The sequence below is a fragment of the Saimiri boliviensis genome, chromosome 16 (genome assembly GCF_048565385.1).
Source record: "Saimiri boliviensis isolate mSaiBol1 chromosome 16, mSaiBol1.pri, whole genome shotgun sequence".
NCBI lineage: Eukaryota > Metazoa > Chordata > Mammalia > Primates > Cebidae > Saimiri > Saimiri boliviensis.
The window spans coordinates 5,224,826-5,248,426 of record NC_133464.1 but is presented as its reverse complement, the minus strand read 5'-3'; the positions used below and the strand labels follow the sequence as shown (position 1 = coordinate 5,248,426).

Below are 23,601 nucleotides of genomic sequence, written 5' to 3'. Positions count from 1 at the left end.
TGTACAGTAAAGTAAGGAACCTTGAAATGAAATTAATTTATGCAAAAGGGAAGAATTACGGTGTTTGCATGTATGCAAGTGTAAGATAGTAATCAAGTTTTCTAGGGCTTTTTGGAATATTTACAGCACATCACCTTAGCATTGTCCTCTATCACGCTTTCTTCCAGTGCAAAAATGGGTTTAGGATCCCCAAGTCTTAGGGGTAGGTTTTTCCTACAGAACTTCCATGAATTGTTATAACTTGAGAAACAGTAAAGCCTTCACTTGCAAAAATATTTCACTCTAGCCTGCCAAGGAATCTATATGCCCAGCTTTGAAGAATCCACTTTGTGTCAAGGCATTATCTCCAAAGGCAAGTATTTTACACAATTGAGGGAAATGTTGTGGCCAGTTTTCGTAAGGACCCTTATCTTTTCCATGATAGGGCCTGGGAAGAGCCAGATTTTATTCATGGAGGCAAGACGGAGGACTCTCCACATAGCACGAATTGGGAAGTTGTGGGCCTCCAGAACAAAGCATGGAAACTAAGGCATAGGTTACACACAGAGGTGGATACAGAGAGATACCACTGGCCTATGCTAGAAGTTTCCAGAGCTGTTAGCACCATGCCACAGGCTCCAGACCTTTTGACCTTGGTCCACACCTCCTTGGTGTAGCCAGCTAGTTAATGAGTGGCAACATATGCTTCACCTAGGCACAGTAAGCATTTATATTATTTCCTATATTACTGAATGGAGTATTATGCTAAGGGTGTTTGTCTCTACATGCATGTATTCTTATGTGTAGCACTCCAATAAAACTGCTTCAAAGAGGCACTTACCATGCTCTCCTGAGTTTTAATACCAGGAAAACTGGATCTTTTCAACAAGATCACACTAGCCATTTTGCTGGCTGCACTACAGCTTATTATCCTATAGAGGTGTCCCTGCACCCAGTAATACATTATGAATAGTTTTTATACTTTACCAGAATTAACCTATTTTATCTTTGCAACAACTCTCTGGGAGAATTAAAGTCAGAGAGGGCAAGTAGTTTGTCTAAGGTTACATGACTGATAAGTTTTTTTTTTATTATTGCATTTTAGGTTTTGGGGTACATGTGAAGAACATGCAAGATTGTTGCATAGGTACACACACGGCAGTGTGATTTGCTGCCTTCCTCCTCATCACCTATATCTGACATTTCTCCCCATGCTATCTCTCCCCACCTCCCTACTCCCCCGTCCTTCCCCCAACAGACCCCAGTGTGGAGTGCTCCCCTCCCTGTGTCCATGTGTTTTCATTGTTCAACACCTGCCTATGAGTGAGAACATGTGGTGTTTGATTTTCTGCTCTTGTGTCAGTTTGCTGAGAATGATGGTTTCCAGGTTCATCCACGTCCCTGCAAAGGACACGAACTCATCGTTTTTGATGGCTACATAATATTCCATGGTGTATATGTACCACATTTTCCCTGTCCAGTCTATCATCAATGGGCATTTGGGTTGGTTCCAGGTCTTTGCTATTGTAAACGGTGCTGCTATGAACATTCGCGTGCATGTGTCCTTATAGTAGAATGATTTATAATCCTTTGGATATATACCCAGTAATGGGATTGCTGGGTCAAATGGGATTTCTATTTCCAGGCCTCCTGTATGTCTTCTTTTGTAAAGTGTCTGTTCATATCCTTTGCCCACTTTTGAATGGGCTTGTTTGTTTTTTTCTTGTCAATCTGTTTTGGTTCTTTGTAAATGACTGAAAAGTTTTGAGCAGAGATTTGAACTGGTTTTGTGTCCTTAAACGTTCAGCCCTGCTGCTCCTGGTGGAGAACTGTGGGCGGATGCCTTGAGAGCATCACCGACACAGACAGGCCATGTGGGTTAATGTATTTGTTAAATGCAATAGGGTGTGTGTACTTAGAACTCTGCATGCCAAGTATCGTGAGTCTCATGCACGTAGTCTTCCCAAGTCGTGCTTCTAATTAGCAAAGCTTGCTTTTACCTGTGAGGAAACTGGGGCATAGCAACCTTAAGAACAGGTCATAAAGTTCATGAGGAGAGGCCCAGGACTGAATCACAGAACATTAACTTTGTATTACTGTGCAATACTCACTTTCTCATAGAAATGCACCAGTAAAACGGAGGTACTAGCCAGGGTCCAGGAGAAGACGAAAGGTCCACCAAAGAAGGGAGTTTGAATAGGATGCATTTAATATAAAAATGATCTAGTGAAAGTAGATGAATTGCAAAGTGGGAGTGAAGATGATGCTGAAAACTAACAGAACAACAGATACAGGAAGCAGCTGCTGTTCCCCACATGGGGAGAGTATCCGGAAGAGACCCCTCAGGGACTGAAATTTGGTAGACCCTTTTAGAGAGGATGTGGGTGTGGCCTCTGCATGGTCGGGAAATTCACAAAGGTACCTGAGGCTGGTTCTGACAATTAGGAAGCTATTGGCCGGGTGGCAGCAAACGTGGCTGGAGGGCGTGCACCGCTGGGTACCACAGAGTGGGCAATAACAAGAAGGAACATCCCAGGCCAGTGAGAGGAGCCCCTTCCTCCTGAAGTGACCCCTGGTCCCCCAACTGCCAAAGCCACCACCTTAAATATGGAATCTCTTCTAAGTGGTCCAATGTCAGTGAAGTGAATTCGTATTCTGCCTTTGTTTGTCTAATGTTCTAGGAATCCATGTTTACCTATGTTCCCCAGGTATGTAGGTTCATGAACATTTCACATACATACCTACACAGCTGGAGAATGTCTCCCTCAACCACAGAATATTGCTCCCTGTATCTGCTATCCCCATACTCTTCAGAGTTCTCCAGATTACAGCCAGTAGTTATTTCCTTTTTCCTTGTTAATTATTCATATTCAATCTCTCATTAAAATTATTGGTGGAAATTCTGGCTCCTAGAGGGAGATATAGGTCATATAAATGTAAAATCTCATAGTTCTCTTGATGAATCAGCTGCTTCATCCAGGGTCCTAGTATTTACTTTCCCCAAAGGATACTGGGATTTCACTCTAGGCGTGAATCTAGCAGAAGCAGGGGGTGGTTATGGTGGGACTGGAAGAAAATGAGCATCCTCTTTCAAGGCATTTTTTCCAGGTGAAGTCATCACAGTTTTTAAGCAAACATTGGAGCATCTCCTCAGTCACAGGAGGTCAAGCGGCATCCCTGGAGAGGAATAATACTCAGGGTGACTTGAGGACTCGCGATTGTCTGTTTCACAGCTAGGTGTGGTGGCTTACACCTTTAATCCCAGCACTGTGCAGGGCCAAGGTGGATGGATCACTTGAGGTCAGGAGTTTGAGACCAGCCTGGCCAACATGGCGAAACCACATCTCTACTAAAAATACAAAAATTAGCCAGGCATGGTAGCGTGTGCCTGTAATCCCAGCTATTCAAGAGGCAGAGGTAGGAGAATGGTTCAGACCTGGGAAGCAGATGTTGCAGTGAGCCAAGATCATGCCACTGCACTCCAGCCTGGGTGACAGGGTGAGAATCCGTCTGAAAAAAAAGATAAAGATTGTCTGTGTCACTGGAGTCCAATCAGATATTGCCATTTCAGGTCTCGGGACACCAGTCCTGCAATTAACAAGAACTTTCAGAAAATATATGATGAGAGCGAATTCACTGGTCATTGTAATTCAGCCACCTACAAAATTATGCTAAATTTTTTATTGAGCATTCAGCGATATGAACTCTCAATGTGAAAAATTCTCCCAAGGCTGGTATCGAACCTCTCTGGTTTTCATGTTATGACTTGAGCTTATGGTTAAAGGACTTGGCCTTGGTTTGTTGTTTGTTTTGTAAGACTTCCACTGACCTCGTTGGGGGGAATCCATGACACACCACTGTCCTTGTCATCATTATTTCTGCTACAATGGACAGAATCTTGGCTACTATGGCAGAAATAACTCCCAAGACACTTGCTTCAGTTTACCCTTCAGGACAACGAACAGGTGATAGCTTGATTGCCTTGATTATTTTAGTAATCCAAGCTGTGGACTCCTGAGCTGCTGTCTCCCACTGGCATGGCCTCAGCAGCATATCACACTCAGCTCACTACACCCATCACCAAATCCTATCATTGAGGGCCTGTTCCCGCCCCCTGGGACCACCCATTCTTGAAAGGTGTCCAGTTAGCATCCATCCAGGATCCAGAATTTCCACCAATCACTTGAAAAAGAAAGATTGACCATAAATAAACTACTAACTAGTTAAAAACAAACAAACAAAACAAACAAACAAACAAACAAAAACTACTTACTGTGATCCAGGTAACCGGAGAATGCAGGAATAGCAGATTCAGGGAGCAGATACTGCTTCTGGGGCAGAAGGTGACAACTGGGGGGGGGAGTCGGCTTGGAAGTGGCCCCTCCCCAAGGCTGAGAGTCAGACCCCATTGGAGAGGGTGCAGCTGTGACCATAGTGGGGCCAGAAACTTCTGGGAGGTGGCTCAGGCCCTGGCTGCAAGCAGGAAACAGGTACCAGCAAAATATGCCAGGAAGCTTCACTCTGGGAGGCCAGTATAAATCGTCGGGCCATTTGCTAGAATACAAGATAAGCTTGCTGTTGGGCTGCTAGGGACACTCGCCCGGGGATGTGCGCCCCTGGGTCCCCCACACTCCAGTGACAAGGAGGCCTGGGGCTTCCTCCTGCTGTGTCCCTCCAGTGCCATTCCCACTGGTAAAGGAGGCCCCTCCGAAGGCTCAGCCCCAGCATCACCAAGGCAGAGCAAAACGTGGGTTGACCTGGATCCTTAACTGGTGATTGGCACAACATGGAGCCTGAAATCCTTCATTTCATTTTCAAGGTCTCAGACTTTCTGGCAGAGCAAAGCCCCTAGCCATAAATTGCAGAAATGCTTCATTGACCACAGATTACCTCGGTGGGGTAAGAAGAGCAAAGCGCCCTTTCCCTGTAAGTGTTGCATGTGGCAGCTCAGAAGAAGTAGCAACATTCGTTTTTACTTTTTATTTAGCCAACGTTTGTACCATCACAAAGGCAATATGAGAAACAATTCCCTGGACTTAACATTTAGAAGAAAAATGAAGGTACATTAAAATTAATTTGTATTGTTTAAAGAGTGAAAGTAAGACATTTTTCCAAATGTTTGGAAAATTAGTAATTATGGATTGAGATTGAATCCATAATTCAATCATGGATTGAAGAATGTGGGCTCTCGGTTATGTTAGTCATAAAATTACCGACGTCAAGAAGAAAAATGTAAGAAAGAAAGACAGGAAGGAAGGAAGAGATGAAGGGAAGGAAAGAAAGAGTCTCTCACAAATGTCATCTATCTGGAATGATTGAAGGTAGGTAAGATAAGTATGAGTATAGTGATTTTATAACTATATAAACCCTTGAAAATAAAGGTCAGGAAATTTAGTTAAAAAGAATTGTTATGGGCCGGGCGCAGTGGCTCACGCCTGTAATCCCAGCACTTTGGGAGGCCAAGGAGGGTAGATCACGAGGTCAAGAGATCGAGACCATCCTGGTCAACATGGTGAAACCCCATCTCTACTAAAAATACAAATAATTAGCTGGGCACGGTGGCGTGTGCCTGTAATCCCAGCTACTCAGGAGGCTGAGGCAGGAGAGTTGCCTGAACCCAGGAGGCGGAGGTTGCGGTGTGCTGAGATCGCACCATTGCACTCCAGCCTGGGTAACAAGAGTTAAACTCCATCTCAAAAAAAAAAAAAAAAAAAAAAAAAAGTTATGTAAATTATAATTCTTTGTCTCAATTTTTAATGATTAGTTTAAGTTTAGTTTTTGACTCTCTATTTTTCAATTTGTTTCAATAAATCTTTTCTAGCACCTCAGATGCGCGAGGCACTGTGGTAGATATTGGGAACACAATGGACAGGGAAACATGATCTGTGAGCAGGAAGGCTAGCAACTCTCAGAAAGGCCAGCTTCTATACTGGGGATAATACCAGGTAACTTAGCAGCTCAGGAGAGTGAGTGGCTCATGAGTTGAAATTTCAATGAAGAACCCAGCTAAAACATTCAGCCCCATGCTTCAGGTGCAGACTTTCTCTGAAAGAGCCTGATGACTTCTTAAAGCACAGACAATATTCTTTCTAAGTGTACCATCTCTCTCAATACCAAGTTACTTTTCTATTGGTTTTTCTTGTAATTTAGAATACATGACTCCTAATTGTATTCACTATCACCTGTGCCTAGGGGTTTGGCATATGTAATATTTCACTGGGAACATTTATGAATTGGGAAGGATTCTCTACCCCTGATGAGTGGAGTGCAGATTTTTCAATTAATGTTGAAAACAGTCATGACACCCCTGCAGTTCCGTCTCTTGTTAATTGATTCTTTAGCAATTGATATTTGAGCAGGAACTGTCAGGTTCAAGTCCAGTTCCAGCCCATGCTGAGGTCCAAGGGAAGTGGGTGGATAAATGAAAGATAGCTGAAAGGACACGTTGGGTGGGGCATAGGTGGGTGAAATACGGCTTTATTCAGCAGCCCTCCCTCTCTCAGCAGCAGCTCTCTTGCAGTTTGCTCTGTCTCAGCTGCCTGGTCCAGCCATTCCCATGCACAGCTGCATGGCCGACTCTCCCTTGCCTTCAGGGTCAGCAGCTTCACTCTCTCTCTGTGCGTGAGCAAACCAGAGCTGTGTCCTGGCTACCCTGTGTCCTGGCTACCCTCTGTCCAGCTGCAAAGACAGACGGTTCTGGCTCTCTCTTTGTCTTTCTCTGGGTGTAAGTATGCCTGATATGGTTTGGTGGTGTCCCCACCCAAATCTCAATTTGAATTGTATCTCACAGAATTCCCACTTGCGGGAGGGACCCAAGAGAAGGTAATTGAATCATGAGGCCGGTCTTTCCTGTGCTAGTCTCATGATAGTGAAGAAGTCTCACGAGATCTGATGGGTTTATTGGGGGTTTCCGTTTTTGCTTCCTCCTTATTTTCTCTTCTGCTGCCATGTAAGAAGTGCCTTTCACCTCCTGCCATGATTCTGAGGCCTCCCCAGCCATGTGGAACTCTAAGTCCAATTAAACCTCCTTTTATTCCCAGTGTCAGGCATGTCCTTATTAGCAGCACAAAAATGAACTGATACTGTAAATTGGTACCAGTAGAGTGGGGCATTGCTGAAAAGATAGCCCAAAATGTGGAAGCAAGTTTGGAACTGGGTAACAGGCAGAGGTTGGAGCAATTTGGAGGGCTCAGAAGAAGACAGGAATGTGTGGGAAAGTTTGAAACTTCCTAGAGACTTGTTGAATGGCTTTGACAAAATTAGTGATAGTGATATAAATAATAAGGTCCAGCATGAGGTGATCTCAGATGGAGATGAAGAATTTTGGGGGAATTGGAGCAAAGGTGACCCTTGTTTTGTATTAGCAGAGAGACAGGCAGCATTTTGCTCCCACCCTAAAGATCTGCAGAATTTTGAACTTGAGAGAGATGATTTAGGGGTATCTGGAGGAAGAAATTTCTAAGCAGCAAAGCATTTGAGAGGTTACTTGGGTATTGTTAAAAGCATTTCATTTTAAAGGGGAAACAGAGTGTAAAGGTACAGAAAATTTGCAACCCGATAATGCGGTTGAAAAGAAAAATCCATTTTTTGAGAAGAAATTCAAGCTAGCTATGGAAATTTACACAAGAGAAAAGGAGCCTAATGTTAACCCCCAACACCATGGGGAAAATGTCTCCAGGCCACGTCAGAGACCTTCAGGGCAGCCCCTCCCAGCACAGGCCAGAGGCCCAGGAGGAAGAAGTGGTTTTGCAGACTGGGCGCAGGGTCTGAATGCTGTTTAGAGTGAACAGGTCCACCCTCTGAAATGTGTGGACCTGAGATTTGGTGGGGCCAGGGGCACAATGATATGGTTTGGCTTTGTCTCCACCCAGCCTGGAGACTTGCTGCCCTGTGTCCCAGCTGCTCCAGCCATAGCTGCAAGGGGCCTTACAGAGCTTGTGGTGTTGGGCTTGTGGGTACACAGAAGTCAAAAACTGAGGTTTGGGAACCTCTGCCTAGATTTCAGAAGATGAAAAGTTTGCTGCTGGGGTGGGGCCCTCATGGACAACCTCTATGGCCGTGTGAAAGGCAAATGTGTGGTCGGAGCCCCAGCGTAGAGTCTCTGCTGAGGCACTGTCTAGTGGAGCTATGAGAAGAGGGCCACCATCCTCCAGACCCAGAATGCTAGATCCACTGACAGTTTGCACTGTGAACCTGGAAAAGCCACAGACACCCAATGCCAGCCCGTGAAAGCAGCCAGGAGGCAGCCTGTACCCTGCAAACCCACAGGGATGGAGCTGCCCAAGACCATGGGAACCCAGCTTTTGCATCAGCATGACCTGGATGTGAGTCCTGGAGTCAAAAGAGGTCATTTTGAAACTTTAAAGTTTGACTGCCTTGCTGGATTTTGGACTTCTATGGGCCCTGTAACCCCTTTGTTTCGCCCAATTTCTCCCATTTGGAATGGCTGTATTTACACGATGCCTATACCAGCATTGTATCTAGGAAGCAATGAGCTTGCTTTTGATTTTACAGGCTCATAGGCAGAAGGGATTTGCCTTATATCAGATGAGACTTTGGATGGTAAACTTTTGAGTTTACGCAGAAATGAGTTAAGACTTTGGGGAACTGTTGAGAAGGCATGACTGGTTTTCAAATGTGTGGACATGAGATTTGGAGGGACCAGGGGCGGAGTGATATGATTTGGCTGTGTCTCCATCCAAATCTCAACTTGAATTGTATCTCCCAGAATATCCATGTGTTCATGGGGGTACCCATTGAGAGGTCATTGAATCATGGGGGCCAGTCTTTCCTGTGCTATTCTTGCGATAGTATATAAGTCTCATGAGATCTGATGGGTTTATCAGGAGATTCTGCTTTTGCTGCTTCCTCATTTTCTTCTTACTGACGCTATGTAAGAAGTGCCTTTCGCCTTCTGCCATGATTCTGAGGCCTCCCCAGGCATGTGAAACTGTAAGTCCAATTAAACCTCTTTTTATTCCAGTTTTGGGCATGTCTCTATCAGCAGAGTGGAAATGAATTGTACAGTGCCTATACAGTGTCAGCAGGGCAATTATATGTTTTACAGACAACAGTGACATAGGACCAAGGCGTGGTCTTCCCGTGTTATGGCTACGTGGCTGTGATAACAAGCAGAGTTACATGCCTCTGCTCTAAACTCACTGAGTCACTCTGGATGTTCACCTCGGCCTATCCTTGACCAAAGCACGGCCATGTTCCTTACAGGAATACAAAATCTTATTCCTGCAGTTTGGAGACTAAAGGAAAAGAATCATTAGCAAAGTCTAGTGAATAATATGCCTGAAGTAAGGGTTTTCTTTTTTTTTTTCAAACTCTGAATAATTAAAACTAAATGTACTAACAAGATAATTTGAAGTCTTGAGGACCTTAAAATTATAAGCATCCTTATAAGTAAAAAATCTGAAATATATGACTTGCTCTGTTCAGATAAAGTAACATCTTTACATGGTTATAGAAAATATAATACACTCAATATGGTGAGGTAAGAAACTCAATTTATCTTGGGAGAAAATGTTAAGATACCGAATATTTTACCATGTTAAGCTACTTTTTTGTTTGTTTTGGGTTTTTAACAATAATATATTTGGAGTGGTTATTCAGAAATGTGTGCAGACTTGCTGAAGTATAGAAAACCACTTTGCAAGTAAAGAATAGTAGAAAAAACTCTAAATGTTAACATAAAATTTTAACTGTGAATTATATTTTATGTAAAGTCCTAAATTGGAATAGAATAAGAACTATGCTAGTATTGCAACACAGAATACTATTTTGTAAAAGGAACAGGGAAAATCTTTCCTTTGTCTGGCCTGAGTTTAATGACATGTTACCGAGAGGGATGTGGGAAATCTTGGACAATGGACATATGTTCGTGCCATGTCCTAAAAGAAATGACGTGAGCCATGCCTGATAAATTTTATGGTGCTCATTAGGGAATGTGGGAGCAATGGTGACCATTCATGTGACTGATTTCTGAAGAGTGAAAGCAAATCTATCTTTGTATTGAAGCTGAGATGGACAAGGGGTGAAGCAGGAATGCTCAGAGGTGCTATGCTGATGAAGGGCCCTTGGAAGCGAAAATGTGGAATAACCGTATTTAATACAGTCAACCCACTGAGGTTGTAGATCGTACATTTTGTTAGAAAACAGTTTCTGGAAAGAGAAAAATCAACCTGTAGTCATTAACTCAGGCCTTGATTAAAACATCATAGTGTGAGGTCTCCCAGATGAATTTCTGTAGAGAACAAGGAGGTTAAAGATTGTTTAGAATACATTGTTCAAAGTTCAGCTTATTTCTTGAAGAGTGATTTTAGAATCTTTGAAGGCATCAGACACTTCTATTATTTTAGAAACAAGACCGAATATAGGGCAGCCAGTGCAGAGGCAAGGCGTGGGTTTACAGCCACTGACTAGAAATTGTAGGTTTAGCAAAGGGGTGGGGAGAGGTAGCTGGGGCCAAGGTTTTGCAAGGGTCAGTGGAAGGTTTACAGAACATTCGTTTCCACAAATCGTTTAATATATTTGTCTTAAAAAATAATTTGAGCTTCCTACCTTATTCTTCAGGGTGCAGTCTACCATAAACTATTTCTGCATCTGTTTCTCAACTAAGATTGAAGTGAAACTCCTAATCTGCTTTTTATTTGAACAGTATATATGATGTTATATTTTTTTCTTTTTGTTAGGCTGGAGCCAATGTCCTTCTCCAGGACGTGAATGGAAATATCCCATTAGATTATGCTGTAGAAGGGACAGAATCCAGCTCTATTCTGCTGACCTATCTGGAAGAAAACGGTAGGCATAAATTTATAAAACCACAGAAAGAAATAGATTGGGAGAATTGTAAGTGTGTATTCATTTTCACAGGTCTGCTTACATGATTTCCGATGGACATAGTTCCCCACGTGGTATAGGAGATGGTATTTCTTCTGTTCGACTCCATATTGCTTTCACTGCACTGCATTGTGGTTTATTCAACACTGAGTTTTTTTGCAAGCCAGCAGAAATCTAGAGGTCAACAAAGAAGGGAGATTTTAACAGGCATCTAAAGTCTGTAATTAGTGGGACTGGGTTTGTAATTATAATCCATTGTCCCCTGGGAGGGGAAGGGAAGTCAAGCAAACGCAATTGAATTTTGAGCTAATGAGAGCAAGGTCATCTGAAGTGGATTCTCTTAGAAGCAGGTGGTCCTAGCCAGAATTATAGGCAAGGAAGTGAGGGCTTAAGTCAAGGGCAATGTGTATATCATCCCCTGATTCACACTTTGTGACACTTAGAACACAAAGAGCATCAGAAGAAAGCCCTGTGGTCATGATGCTCGACTGAGAAGATAAGACTGAGCCCCTAATGCATTCACTGACAAAGGATTTTTAATTACGCAAGCCCAGCATATAATTCCATCAGTAAGTGCAGCCTTGGGAAAGTGGGAGATAGGAGAATCCCTGAGCCCAATATAGTATTAAACTAAAGAATCGTGCCCCTCCCTTTTTCCCCTGCTGTTTAGGTGTAAATAACAATAAAGAAATTCCAATCCCCTCAAGAATGACACTTGGCCAGAGAAACGTTTACAGTTTGTAAGAGCCTCACGGAGCTTATGTAGACACTCTTTTTGCTTCTAAGGAAACCTCACATCTGCCTCGTTGTTCCTTTGTGCTCTCTGCCTCCTCCAGATTGCTTTCATAGAAAGGTTCATTCTGAGGATGGCTTTGAATAATAATCATCAGTACTTTGCAGCAGTGAGTTCTCAAATAAAATAGTCTCATTCCTAGTGAAAGCAAGGTAGGTGCGGTTACCATGATAGGGGTGATGTGAGCTTGGCGGTGCTGCTGAAGGTCACCAAGTGGGGATTTCAGGCAGAAGCAGGCTGGGTCAGGCGGGCAGTGTGTGCGGTTGACCGTTCTCCAGCTCAGTCATGCCTGGGCACGGTCACCTGTGGGAATGCTCGTTCACTTTCTCCAAGCCTTGTTAGCTGTACCTTGATGGAGGCAGATTCCATTACTTCTAAAGAGAATGAAGCTTGACGTTATGCAGACTTCGCTGCTGGGAAGTTAATTCTCTGGATCTTTGCCAGATTTCACATGTAGCATGCAATTCTGAATTTAGGTGAAAAACTTGGCACAATGGTGCCTATAGTTAATAATACTGTACTGCATACTTTGAAATTTGCTGAGATTATAGTTCTTATGTTAAGTGTTCTCATCACCAATTAATAGTAAAAATAACAGTAAATAAAGAGTGTGGGAGGAAAGTTGGAGGTGATACACATATTTATGGCCTATATTATGGTGATGGTTTCAGGGATGTATACTTATCTACAAACATCAAGTCCTACACAATAAATACATACAGGTTTTGTATATTAGTCATACTGCAGTAAAATGGTTTAAAAAAATAAAAGTAGGGATGCCAAAGTTTAACAAATTACTTGACCATGTTTTGCTTAGCTGTGCCAGTTCAATATTATTTCCTGTATTTTCTGTTGTTCTGACATTTTAGAAACTACAGTAATAAATGTTTCTTTGAGAAAATAAAATTATATTTATTTGCAAATGCATGCACATTGCTTATAAACCTCTCCAACTCATTACAGCAGTTCAATAGGAAATTTTAGTATTGCAAGATCAGTATTTTATATCCTGTGCAAAGAATAAAATAAATGTATTACTTTGAGAAGCTGATTTTAAAAATGAATAAGCAAAACCAAACCAAACCAAACCAAAACAAACAAGAATGTACTAACTCTTAAATGGCTAGAGAAAATGTGTCACTACTGTGGCTGTCACAGTCAGCTGGTAAAATACATGTTTGCTGGAACAAATGCAATTTAATATCTCTTAAATTTTTAATTCCGTTTGCCATTTGTCACTGCAGTCGCTTTGGCCCCTGCCTTCACATCCATCTGCCCTTCCCTCAGTTCATTCACAGTCTGGTTCTGCTTATGTAGGTCTTCTTCCACTATCTCCATCATCTGCCATAGTTCCCAGTAAATACTGTCTAATTCGATTTATTCTCTGGCCCTCTGCTTAGTACAGGTTTATAGTTTATCTACTGTGACAACGTGGGCTGATGTCTTTAGAAATTCCTAATATTTCAGGATGAGATTTTTGTTATTGTTTGGCTCTGGGTATGTCAGCATCGCCTTTGTATGAGAGATGGTTGCAATCCTGGAGTTTTCATTTTGCGTTGTGCAGTTTCACATCCAAGTACTTATCACCCGTCACATCAGGATGCATGTGGCAGAGGAGGCCGGCAACGTCATGAACAAGTTGATTACATGGAAAATCGCTGGTCACAAGTCCTAATTGTGCTGTCACCACCGACTTACACTGTAAACTCGGGGACAGCAATTAACCTCGGCTCACCACCTGAGCCTGGCAGGCTGGAAAATGAGACAACCACGGAGAGCTGATTGAGCATTTGATGAATATTAGATCTCCAGTGCAAGGAGAACCAGCTGGCATGCAAGGGAGGCAATCGATTATAAAGTGAGCCAGCACGGAAAGAAAGCACTGATAGAGAGCCCGAGGAGAGAGAGCCAGGACAAAAGATCAGCATAACATATACATTAGACACACACATATAGAAATATCCATATTCCTGAAAGGCACCAGAAGCTTAAGTTGGCTTTGCATACATCACCATTCACTGTCTTTTCTTCCCCCTTTCAAACCCATTCTTCTGTCAATCATAGCCCATGTTTATTTTCCTGAGTTTCTAGTATCCTGTGATTCAGCCCACTGCAGTTCAGCTTCTAAACCCACAAACCCACTGGAAAGGCCCTTGCAACAATTGTGCTTACCTTCCGTAGTTTTCTATTCTTTTCTTTCCTTTTTTATTATCTTGTCTCTCTTGGACATTCGGTGACCTTGGTGACACTCTCTTAGAAATATTCTCTCTCCTGCCATCTTCCCACAGTTTTCTTTCATCTCTTTGAGCTTCTACTTAGGTTTCCTTTGGATGCTTCACGTGTCTGTCCAGATTGCTAAAAGTTGGTCCCTCCTGAGGCTTTGTCTTTGAGAATCTTCCATCTCTCCTCATGTTGTTCCTGGATTGTCCCACCCTTTTGCTTCTGTTGTTACCACCTGAGGGGTCTCAAGAATACCCCTGTAGCTTAATTATTTTTCAAGACCTTCACTCCTGTATATGCAGTTTTATTACGTATCTCGACTTGAGTGTCAGATAGTTTGAAGTAATGTGTCTCGATAGGATGTATTATTGTCCTTTCGCCTTTCACTGCCTATATTTCATATTTTACCATTATCACTGGGAACATCACTTTTCTTCTCCCATATCCTTGTGTCTGATTCTCACCAATTCTTACAGATTTTACTTATTTGATATCTTTCTAATATCTCCACCCAGACCTCAAATCATACCGTCACTGCCTTGATTAACATGCTGGTGTTTCTACTTTGGATTACTACCATAGCCTCAAAACCGATCTTCCTGCCCCCAGTCTTAACCCTTCCCCTTCATTTTTCAGAGGACTCCCAGATGAATAAGTGTACGAATGTCATGTGACTTTCTTTGGCTTAAGGTGGTTTATTTGAAATGCTGTCCCTGTACCAGCCTGTCCAAAATCATGCATAGTCAGGGTTATGGTCTGCATGGCTGGGTAAGATGGCCGCAAGTCGTGCCTGATCTTAGGGTTGGGAGAAGGGGATGGGTGGAGGATAGCAACACCCTTTCCATTTATTTCTCTTTGCTGGAGCAACTTTATCTGACTGCTCAACTCTTTTGCTTCCTTGCATCTCTTAGATTGCTTACAGTAGAAGATAAAAATTTGGGTTAGCAGAAGTTCTATGAGCTTAGAGGATCCCATGCTAAAATCATGGGATAGGTCATATTATAGTGAATTGCAAATGCCTATTTAGCTTTGTTTCCTTTTTGAGGGCAAAAATGATGTTTTATGCATGACCAAATGATGATACAATGGCATATGATAATGAATAAAAATAAGCCATATGCAGATCTTGTAAAAACACCAAGGAGGAAGGATATGATTTTCCTTACAAGTGCTACAGGAGGCATCACAGAAGTGACATTTACACTAGGCTGAAGGTGAGGGGCTGGGTTACCCTAGAGAAAGCAAGCAGGGTGGTCTGACCCAGGCAGAGGGAGTAGCATAAGCAAAGACAGGAAGGTTGGAAAAGCCACAGAGGAGAGGTGATGCAGATCCTCCCACAACTCGAGAGAACGCACAGCTGTGAGTTCAGTGTAGTCATAGGACAGTCATAATAACAGCAAAGAGTAGCCCTAATGTAAACAGAGAAAATGAAAAGTTGAACTCTTACAAAAACAATATTACCATAAGAGGGATGGTTAAAGAAAGGTAAATTAGGGTTCAGACTGACTGATAGTGTTTATGTAATTTCAGTTTTGCACAAGTATCCATTGATATTATCAAATTAAACCAGGTAGTAATAACATCACAAGTAATAACTTGTGGATTTCAGGTAAATTCTATTGTTTTTTAATTATTACATTAAAATAAATTACTAAATTTATTTCAAAATAATAGATGTAAACAGACTTTCCATTAATTTGTTTTCAGAAAACAATATGAAAATCTACATTTTGCACAGAAAATAAGAATGGACCCATTATCCATTACAAAATAGACTTAGGAGCTACAACCATCTTGGTTGGTTTTATCCAGGAGCATTAAAGAAATCTTTTTGACAATGAAAAGAGGGAGTTTCTGTTGTGTTATATTAACCAAAGGTGATTTGGGCTACTTTCCTGAACATATATTTTAAAAAATCTAAAATTCACATTTCAATTGGCATCATACCTGATTCCAAAAAATTAAGTTTTAAAATATTAGAATGCAATGTAATAAGATTCTCCTGTGATATTTTCACAACAGGGGCGAGAAACAGATTTTTTTCTCTTAATATAATGAGTCTGCATTGAATGATGTCTTATCTCTCTTTTAATTTGTGTCTTGTCTTTAATCTTGTTTTGTTTTTATCACTCCATTTTAAATACATCAATAATAATCTAAGAGATTCACATACAACTTTAGTAGACATTGTAGCATCCTAAAAGTTAACAAAGTAACTTTACAGTGGCTATCAGATTCTTCAGCTACTTCATGCAAAATTGAAGGCTGACATCTGAGAAATATTTGCCAAAATAAAATCACACATGAAATGTCATAATCCTAAAAGTCAGAATACGTGACAGTTTTAGCTGATTTACAGACCTCAAATGACTCTATGAGGGAAATGTTAGCTCTAAAATGATATGTCCATAATTCAGAAGGTGAGGAATGGTCACGGTGTTTCTATTTCATTTTTCTACTAAAATGGATTAGCTTTGAACAGAATATTTGGAACATGATATATTATTCAAATACTGCATGTGGCTTTATTTTGTTTGGTTACTCCCTGCCTCCTAAATTATCAAATGATAATATATGACACATCTAAATGAGAGGCATGGAAAACACATGTCAGAAGGCTGACTAGTAATCACAGATCACTTTTATTTAGTCCTTACTGCAACCTAAATACATTTTATATGTTTCACGTGTTTTCACTCATTCTCATAGCAACTGACGAATCAAATGCTATCAACACCATTTTGCAGTTGAAGAAGCAGAGGCAGAGATGAGTTACTTGCCCACATTGACACAAGTAGTCATTGTTACACACAGCACTAACACCAGCACTAACAGTAAGGAGCTGGGGCACGAGGCAGAGGTGAAGTGCCCCAAGGGGAAAAAAACATCAGATGTGCAACATGTTCTATGTGATTTCTGCTATAGAGATACACCTTAAAAGTATGAACTATTGACTGAGTGACTGAGCACATTGAAGCTCACGCAGGTTAAATAACCTTCGCAGAGTCAACCTGAGGAAAGAAACCATAAACAGACATGTTCAGGAACATCAATCCAGGGTTTATTCTTGGGTCCACTGTGCTAGGTTTTCTCTCAGTGTTTGCTTCAAAGATGAACTCAGTGAAGAGACAGAGTGCTCAGAAGAGTGGCTGGTTCATAGCAAACACTTGCTATGAGGGAGGTATCACCATCATTATCATTTTTCCCTTAAAAGAAGATGAATTAGTTCACCTTAGTAAATACCTGTTTTATCCAGGAACCAATGCTAGGAACAGGGGACACATCAATGAAAAGACACAAGCTACCACAGGGATGATACATCATGAAATTCCAGCTTAAAGTATATGCCGAATAGAGGTATAGACAGGAATGAAGCAGACCCAAGCCTTCTGCATGCGCCTCACTGATCCACCTAGGTGAAGTCGGACTGGATTCTGCACTCAATGCGAGTTATCTTTGTTAACATTAATAGTCATGAAATGTTCAATTGATGCATCATTTTTAAAAACTGATTTTAAAATCATTTTAGATTACAAGAAAGTCTAAAGACAGCACAGAGTTCCCAAATGCCCTTCACAGAGCTTCCCCTAATGTTAACACTTGCACAGCCATGGTACACTTATCAAAACTAAAAAGTTAACATTCGTACAATATTCACTGTACTAAACTACAGACTTTATTCATAGTTTTCCAGGTTTTGTACTAAAGTCTTTTATTTCTTTTTTTTTTTTTTTTTTTTTTTTGAGATGGAGTTTGCCCTTGTTGCCCAAGCTGGAGTGCAATGGTGCAATCTCAGCTCACTGCAACCTCTGCCTCCAGGGTTCAAACGATTCTCCTGCCTCCATCTCTCGAGTAGCTGGGATTACAGGCACCCACCACCACACCCAGCTAACATGGGGTTTCGCCATGTTAGCCAGGCTGGTCTTGAACTCCTGACCTAATGTGATCTGCTTGTCTTGGCTTCCCAAAGTGGTGGGATTATAAGTGTGAGCCACTGAGCCCAGCCTAAAGCCTCTTTTTTTTTCTATTCCAGGGTACTAGATTGCTTTTAGAAGCAACTATTTGGGCCAGAAAAATCATAGCCATCAAAAACCATATCTTTGTTATTTGTTTCCATTTAAGTACTTTAAAATACTTTGGCTAATGTGTGTTGATGATTTATACTAAAACTGATGTTAACTGAAAACCTGCCATTATAAGGCATCATCTATTTTATAACAAGAGACAATTTATATTCTTTAAAGGCTATAGTTGGAAAGAAAATATGTGCAAAGATAAACAATCAATTCTTTGAATGAATGTTCGAAGTGAAAGAGGAGCTTAAAAGAAGAACACATTGAAAGAATAGATGGTAAAGCTAGGTTTCGACCCCCAGGAACTGAGAAGTATCTCTCCATTCTGGTTGAAAGGCTCTTTCTCCCCATAGGAGTGGATTTGACCTCACTGTGCCAGATGAAGCTTCAGAGACCAATGAGTATGTTAACAGATGTCAAACACTTCTTATCATCTGGAGGCAATGTCAATGAGAAAAATGATGAAGGAGTAACACTGGTAAGTTAACATATTTGACTCAGAAACTGTTTAAATAGATAATTTCAGTTGATTTCTAAAACATAGAATTCATTACAAGCAATCTTTAAGTAATTGTTATGATAATAAAAGTAATACATGCCAATTGAGCAAAGAAGAAAATTGCAGACCCAGAAATCCTATTATTGGGTTTCTACTCAAGGAATATATATCATTCTACCATAGACATGTGCATGCGTATGTTCATGGCAGCACTGCTAATAATAGCGAAGACATGGAATCAACCTAGAGGTCCATCAAGGTGGACTGGATAAAGAAAATGTGCATATACACCATGGAATACTATACAGCCATAAAAAGAACAAAACCACATGGATGCAGCTAAAGGCCATTATCCCAAGAGAATTAACACAAGATGATTAACACAAAATCTAAAATGATTGTAAAATCATTTTAGATTACAGGAAATTCTAAAGACAGTGCAGAGTTCTCAAATACACTTAACAGAGCTTCCGCTAATGTCAACACTTGCACAGCCATGGGACATTTAGCAAAACTAAAAAGTTAACGTTGGCACAATATCCACTATACTAAACTACAGACTTTATTCATGGTTTTCCAGATTTTATACTAAAGTCTTTTTTTTTTTCTCATACGTGGGAAAATTTTCTCCTATGTGGGATCCAAACACTGAATACACGTGGACGGAAGAAGGAAATGAGAGACACCGGAGCCTGGTGGTGGGTGGGAGGAGGGTGAAGATGGCAAACCACTTACTGGGTAGGGTGCTCATTAGCTGTGTAATGAAAGAGTCTGTACATTGAGCCCCTGTAACACCCAATCTACCCATGTCGCAAAACTGCACATGTACCCTCCGGAACCTAAAATGAAAGTTGGAAGGAAAAATGCAAAACACTATGCCACTACCCAGGGAAAACCAGTCTATGTTGACATATTTTCTTCAGGCCTTCCTCCTGTGTTTGTTTTCTGTACAAATTTAAGATAATTTTTATACATTATTTAGTCCATGTCATTTTTGAAATGTAACTCATAGGAGCATGCTTTCAGTTTAGCGTTCAGTAAAACAAACTCTGGATGACTTTGGTGAGTGAATTTCTAAATTCAAGCAAACTCCTGCCATTACTTTTTATTGCTATCAAGCACTGTTGCAATGACTTATTAAAAGATCAACTAAATTTGGATTAATTTTTATATAATTGATGTCTAGTCACCAAAATAAGAAAATTTTGCTCCACTGACCCATAAAACTTTCCTGGATATGTGGGGGTTAAAATTAATGATGACATAAAGAAACGTAAGACCCAGGGGAAAAAAAATTGAGAGAAAGTAAACTAGACTAGAAGAAAGTCTGAAGCTGTGAAGGGTGAATTGCATAGAAATGCTTCAAATCAGTGATTCATTTCTCCCATGGAAAAAAGATTGAAGACAATTGATGAGGAAAGTGTTTTAACTAAACAGGTAAAAGTTTTGTTGTCTGAAACATTTCCTTGAGATTTAATACATTTTTATATTTATTAAATGCAGATTAAGTGCCTGTGACCTCTGGATGGTCACAGTCTAAAAATTTGTTGTTTTCTTTTCTTATGACTTAGAGTTACATAGTTATAAAAAAGTTTATAAATTTATAAATATTCTGAAAGATAAAATTTAGAAAACTATAAGTTTAAAATTTTATAATTGCATAGGCTTTTAAAATTTTTACATTATGCTTTCCTAAATTTTATCTTCTAAAATCAATATTTACAAATTTGTAAACTTTATAAAACATCTTCAACTGTCATAAGAAAATAAAGCAAAGCATATTTAGAGTGTTTTGAAAAATAAGACATTCAAATGGCAAAGTATTCTAAATTGGTGAAGAAATAGAATTGGCCACATGCTATGAACAGAATAATAGTGACCAAAATCCTTTTGTCATGGATTCACATTTCAGCTGGGCAGGTGGATAATATGCAGCATAAATGAGCTAAATATATAGTATGCTAGTAATAAGTACAAGGGGAAGAACAAGACAGGGACAGGATGGTCATATTGTTGTCATTTTGGATAGACAGGAAATGGCCAACCAACAAGGATGCTTTGACTAATGACTTGAAAGAAGAGGGAGCCTGGCGTGTGGCTGTGAGGGGGTAGCATTCCAGTTGAGGGTGAGAAGTGCAAACAATAAACTCCTGCCGTATCAGGGGCTGGTCCTCCTATGGCTGAAGCAGTGTTAGCAAGGAGGGAGAGACAGCTGGTACCAGTTCACACAAGCTTTTATGGGGTGATATGAAGACCATGGCTACGACTCTGCAGGGGATAGGAAGACAGTGGAAACTTCAGAAGAGAGGAGGGGCATGAGCCTGCTTCTTTTTCAAAAGGATCACCTCCTCTGGATGTTGTGTTAAGAACTGACTGTGAAAGGGCAGGGGTGAAGCTGAGAGTTTGTTTAGGAGGCTTTTCCAGTAATCTGGGCCATCAGTGATGTGGCTCAGACATCAGGGGTAGCATCGTAGTGCAACTGGACTTCCTGATAAATGTGTTGTGTGAGATAAAGTGAAGCTTTCGGAATGACTCTAAGTATTTAGCTTAAACTACCAGGGTGATGGAGTTGGCATCAAATGAGATGAGGCTGAAGGAGACACAAACCTAGAGCAGGAAACCTCACATCAATTTTGGAGATACTAAGTTTGAAAGCCTTCTTAGCCGTCTTAATGGAGCTGTTGGATTTGTGGTTGGACATTGGAGTCTGGAATTCAGATCTCTAGATGAAAGAAAGAATTTGGGGAGCGTTAACGTGTATGTGATATTGAAAGCTTTGATACTAGGTGAAGTCACTACTTATATGCAGAAGGAAAGAAATTTGGGACCAAGCCATGGAGATGAAGAAGAGGAGGCTCCAGAAAGGAGATGAGAAAGATCAAGCACTAAAGTAGGAGGAAAACCGAGAGGATGAAATGTTCTGGGAGCCAAGTGAAAAGTGTGAGGAGGACGGAGGAGTGATAGACGACCAAATATTGCTGAGTGCTCAGTTTAATGGGAGTTGTGAATTGGTTATTGGACTTAGTGACTTAGAGGACATTGACTTTCTCTTGGAGGACAGTTTCACTGGACTGGTAGGGTCAAAAGTCTGATTGGAGTGAGTTACTTCATTAATAATTCATGTATTACATGTAATGAATTAATGCCTGACATATTATGGTAGAATATATTACAACTTCATATTTAAAAAAAAAAAAACCACTGCTAAATAAAAACAAAATGCATACTTCAACCATTGCTAAATAAAAGAGCATACACACTTCAGTAGAGAACCTATTGAAACAATCAATACAGAGCAATAAATTGCTATCATTTTCAATTTTGACTTTCCTTGTGACCTTTTTATCGAACAGAGAGCATAAATGTTGCAAATAAGTGTTCTAAAATAACCAAATCTTGTGGTCATCATCTTTGAGCTTTTAAGCATGAAGCAGCAATGAAGAAAACGCTAGGATGCTGTCCCTTGAAGATGACAGCATTTCGCAGCATGTGGTTTGGTTTGATTCACACGTCTGAATTGGTTAGTCTGTGTATGTTAGTGACTGTCATTTCCTTGTGTTTTCTTTTCTGTAAGATCTGTAGTGTATTTATCTATTGTGGAGATGAGGCTGACAAAACACTTTTGTTCACAGATTGATTTCCATACCTGAATTGGAATGTCAGTTGTGGTTGAAAATTAGGCATAATTTTTCACACTGTTAAATTGTTATGTGCAAAAGAGATCAAACTAACAACAAAAGGCCCAATGGGAATAAACTTCTAATAAGAGGGGTTTGGGGTTATCTTTACCTCCTTTATTAGAATATGTAGCAAAATAACCAAAAATAACATATCTCTTTTTAAAAGGGATATCTTAGTTTACATTAGATTCTTGTTAAAGTAAATAGAAGCCACAGAAAATGATAAAATTTTAAGAAACACCATGTTATAGAGTATATGAAAATTAATTCATGAGTTTGAGAATATAGTCTTTGAAACTATTAATGTGATAAGTAGCATATATATTATGAAGACATTGTCATTTTATTATTTACTGTGTTAGCACATAATTTGATATGTCACGCCTGGCCCTGAGGCTTATTTATTTGGTTTCTTAGGAAAGGAATATTCAAGAGATGCAAGTATCAAGCGATTTTATTTTTGTCACCTTTATTTTGGTAATGCGGGTTCGTTTTTTACTTATGGATGGAGACAGCCACTGATTTTATGGTTATTTTTAAAGAATACATATGGTCACTTTATGTCATAAACCAACCTCAAATTAAACTGTCGGATCCCATATTGCAACTAAAACTGTCAACTTAAGTCAGGAGTTACTGAATTTTTGTGCGATACTTCCCAGTGACCCTTTGGTGTAACCCATGGATTGCCTTTCAAAATACTGTTTAAACTGTGATAAAAAATGCTGCATAGAAAACAAATTGTGTTGAAATAGAGTTATCATAAAAGTAAATGTGTGATATATAACACATGTGTTTCTATGTCAATTCACTGAGAAACAGACCTAGTAATTACCATGATTTTAAGGTGACATTGACCGTGAATGCTATTTTGAGCTATTTGCTGCAACAAAACAGCAATATGAAAATGTCAGGACTTTTATTGATGATGTTATTCATGGGTTTGCTTTTCTGCCTATTGTTGAATAATCTACTAAATTTCAATTAGGGGGTGGAAGAAAATAAAGTGATTTCTCACCCAAGTTTGAAACCTCCCTGAATTCCACCTACAGATCCTGCAGGGACGAATGGGCTCAGGTGTTAGGGTCTGTGAGTTTAGTTAAATCTTGAATCCGTTCCCAACTTAGTGCTGTGCCAGGTTGGGAAGTCCGTGGACATGGGTTACTATTTTTCCTCTTCCCACTTTTCTCCATCCCTCCCTTCCTTATTAAGCTCCACTGAAGTTAAGAAGAGGAAGAAGGGAGAAGGAAAAAGTTGGGGAAGAGGAGAGGCAACAAGAGCAAGGTTTTTAATTGACTTTTTAAAAGATGATATCTAGCTCTCTGACCAAGAAATTGAGTCTTCTTTTGTGAGAATTTGGGGATTTTTTGAATCCCACTCACACACCATCATCATGGGGAAGCCCTAGCCTGCACCTGATCTGGGTGATGCACTCTTCCAAATGTTCCCTTATGCTCACTCAGCTTTCAGGAATTTGAGGACACTCCAGATTTTCTCTCCTAAGCTGTA

At 40.4% G+C, this 23,601-nt stretch overlaps 1 protein-coding gene across 4 annotated transcripts in view; it reads left to right on the top strand.

Annotated features, from left to right (window-relative positions):
* MYO16 (myosin XVI) overlaps positions 1–23,601 on the top strand; it is a 695,568-nt gene that overhangs the window by 268,822 nt on the left and 403,145 nt on the right. For all 4 annotated transcript variants that reach the window (XM_074387449.1, XM_074387448.1, XM_074387447.1 and 1 more), the window contains 2 exons: positions 10,680–10,788; positions 18,267–18,391. In XM_074387449.1, coding sequence (XP_074243550.1) covers positions 10,680–10,788; positions 18,267–18,391 — 234 coding nt within the window. The remainder of the gene's footprint in view (positions 1–10,679; positions 10,789–18,266; positions 18,392–23,601) is intronic.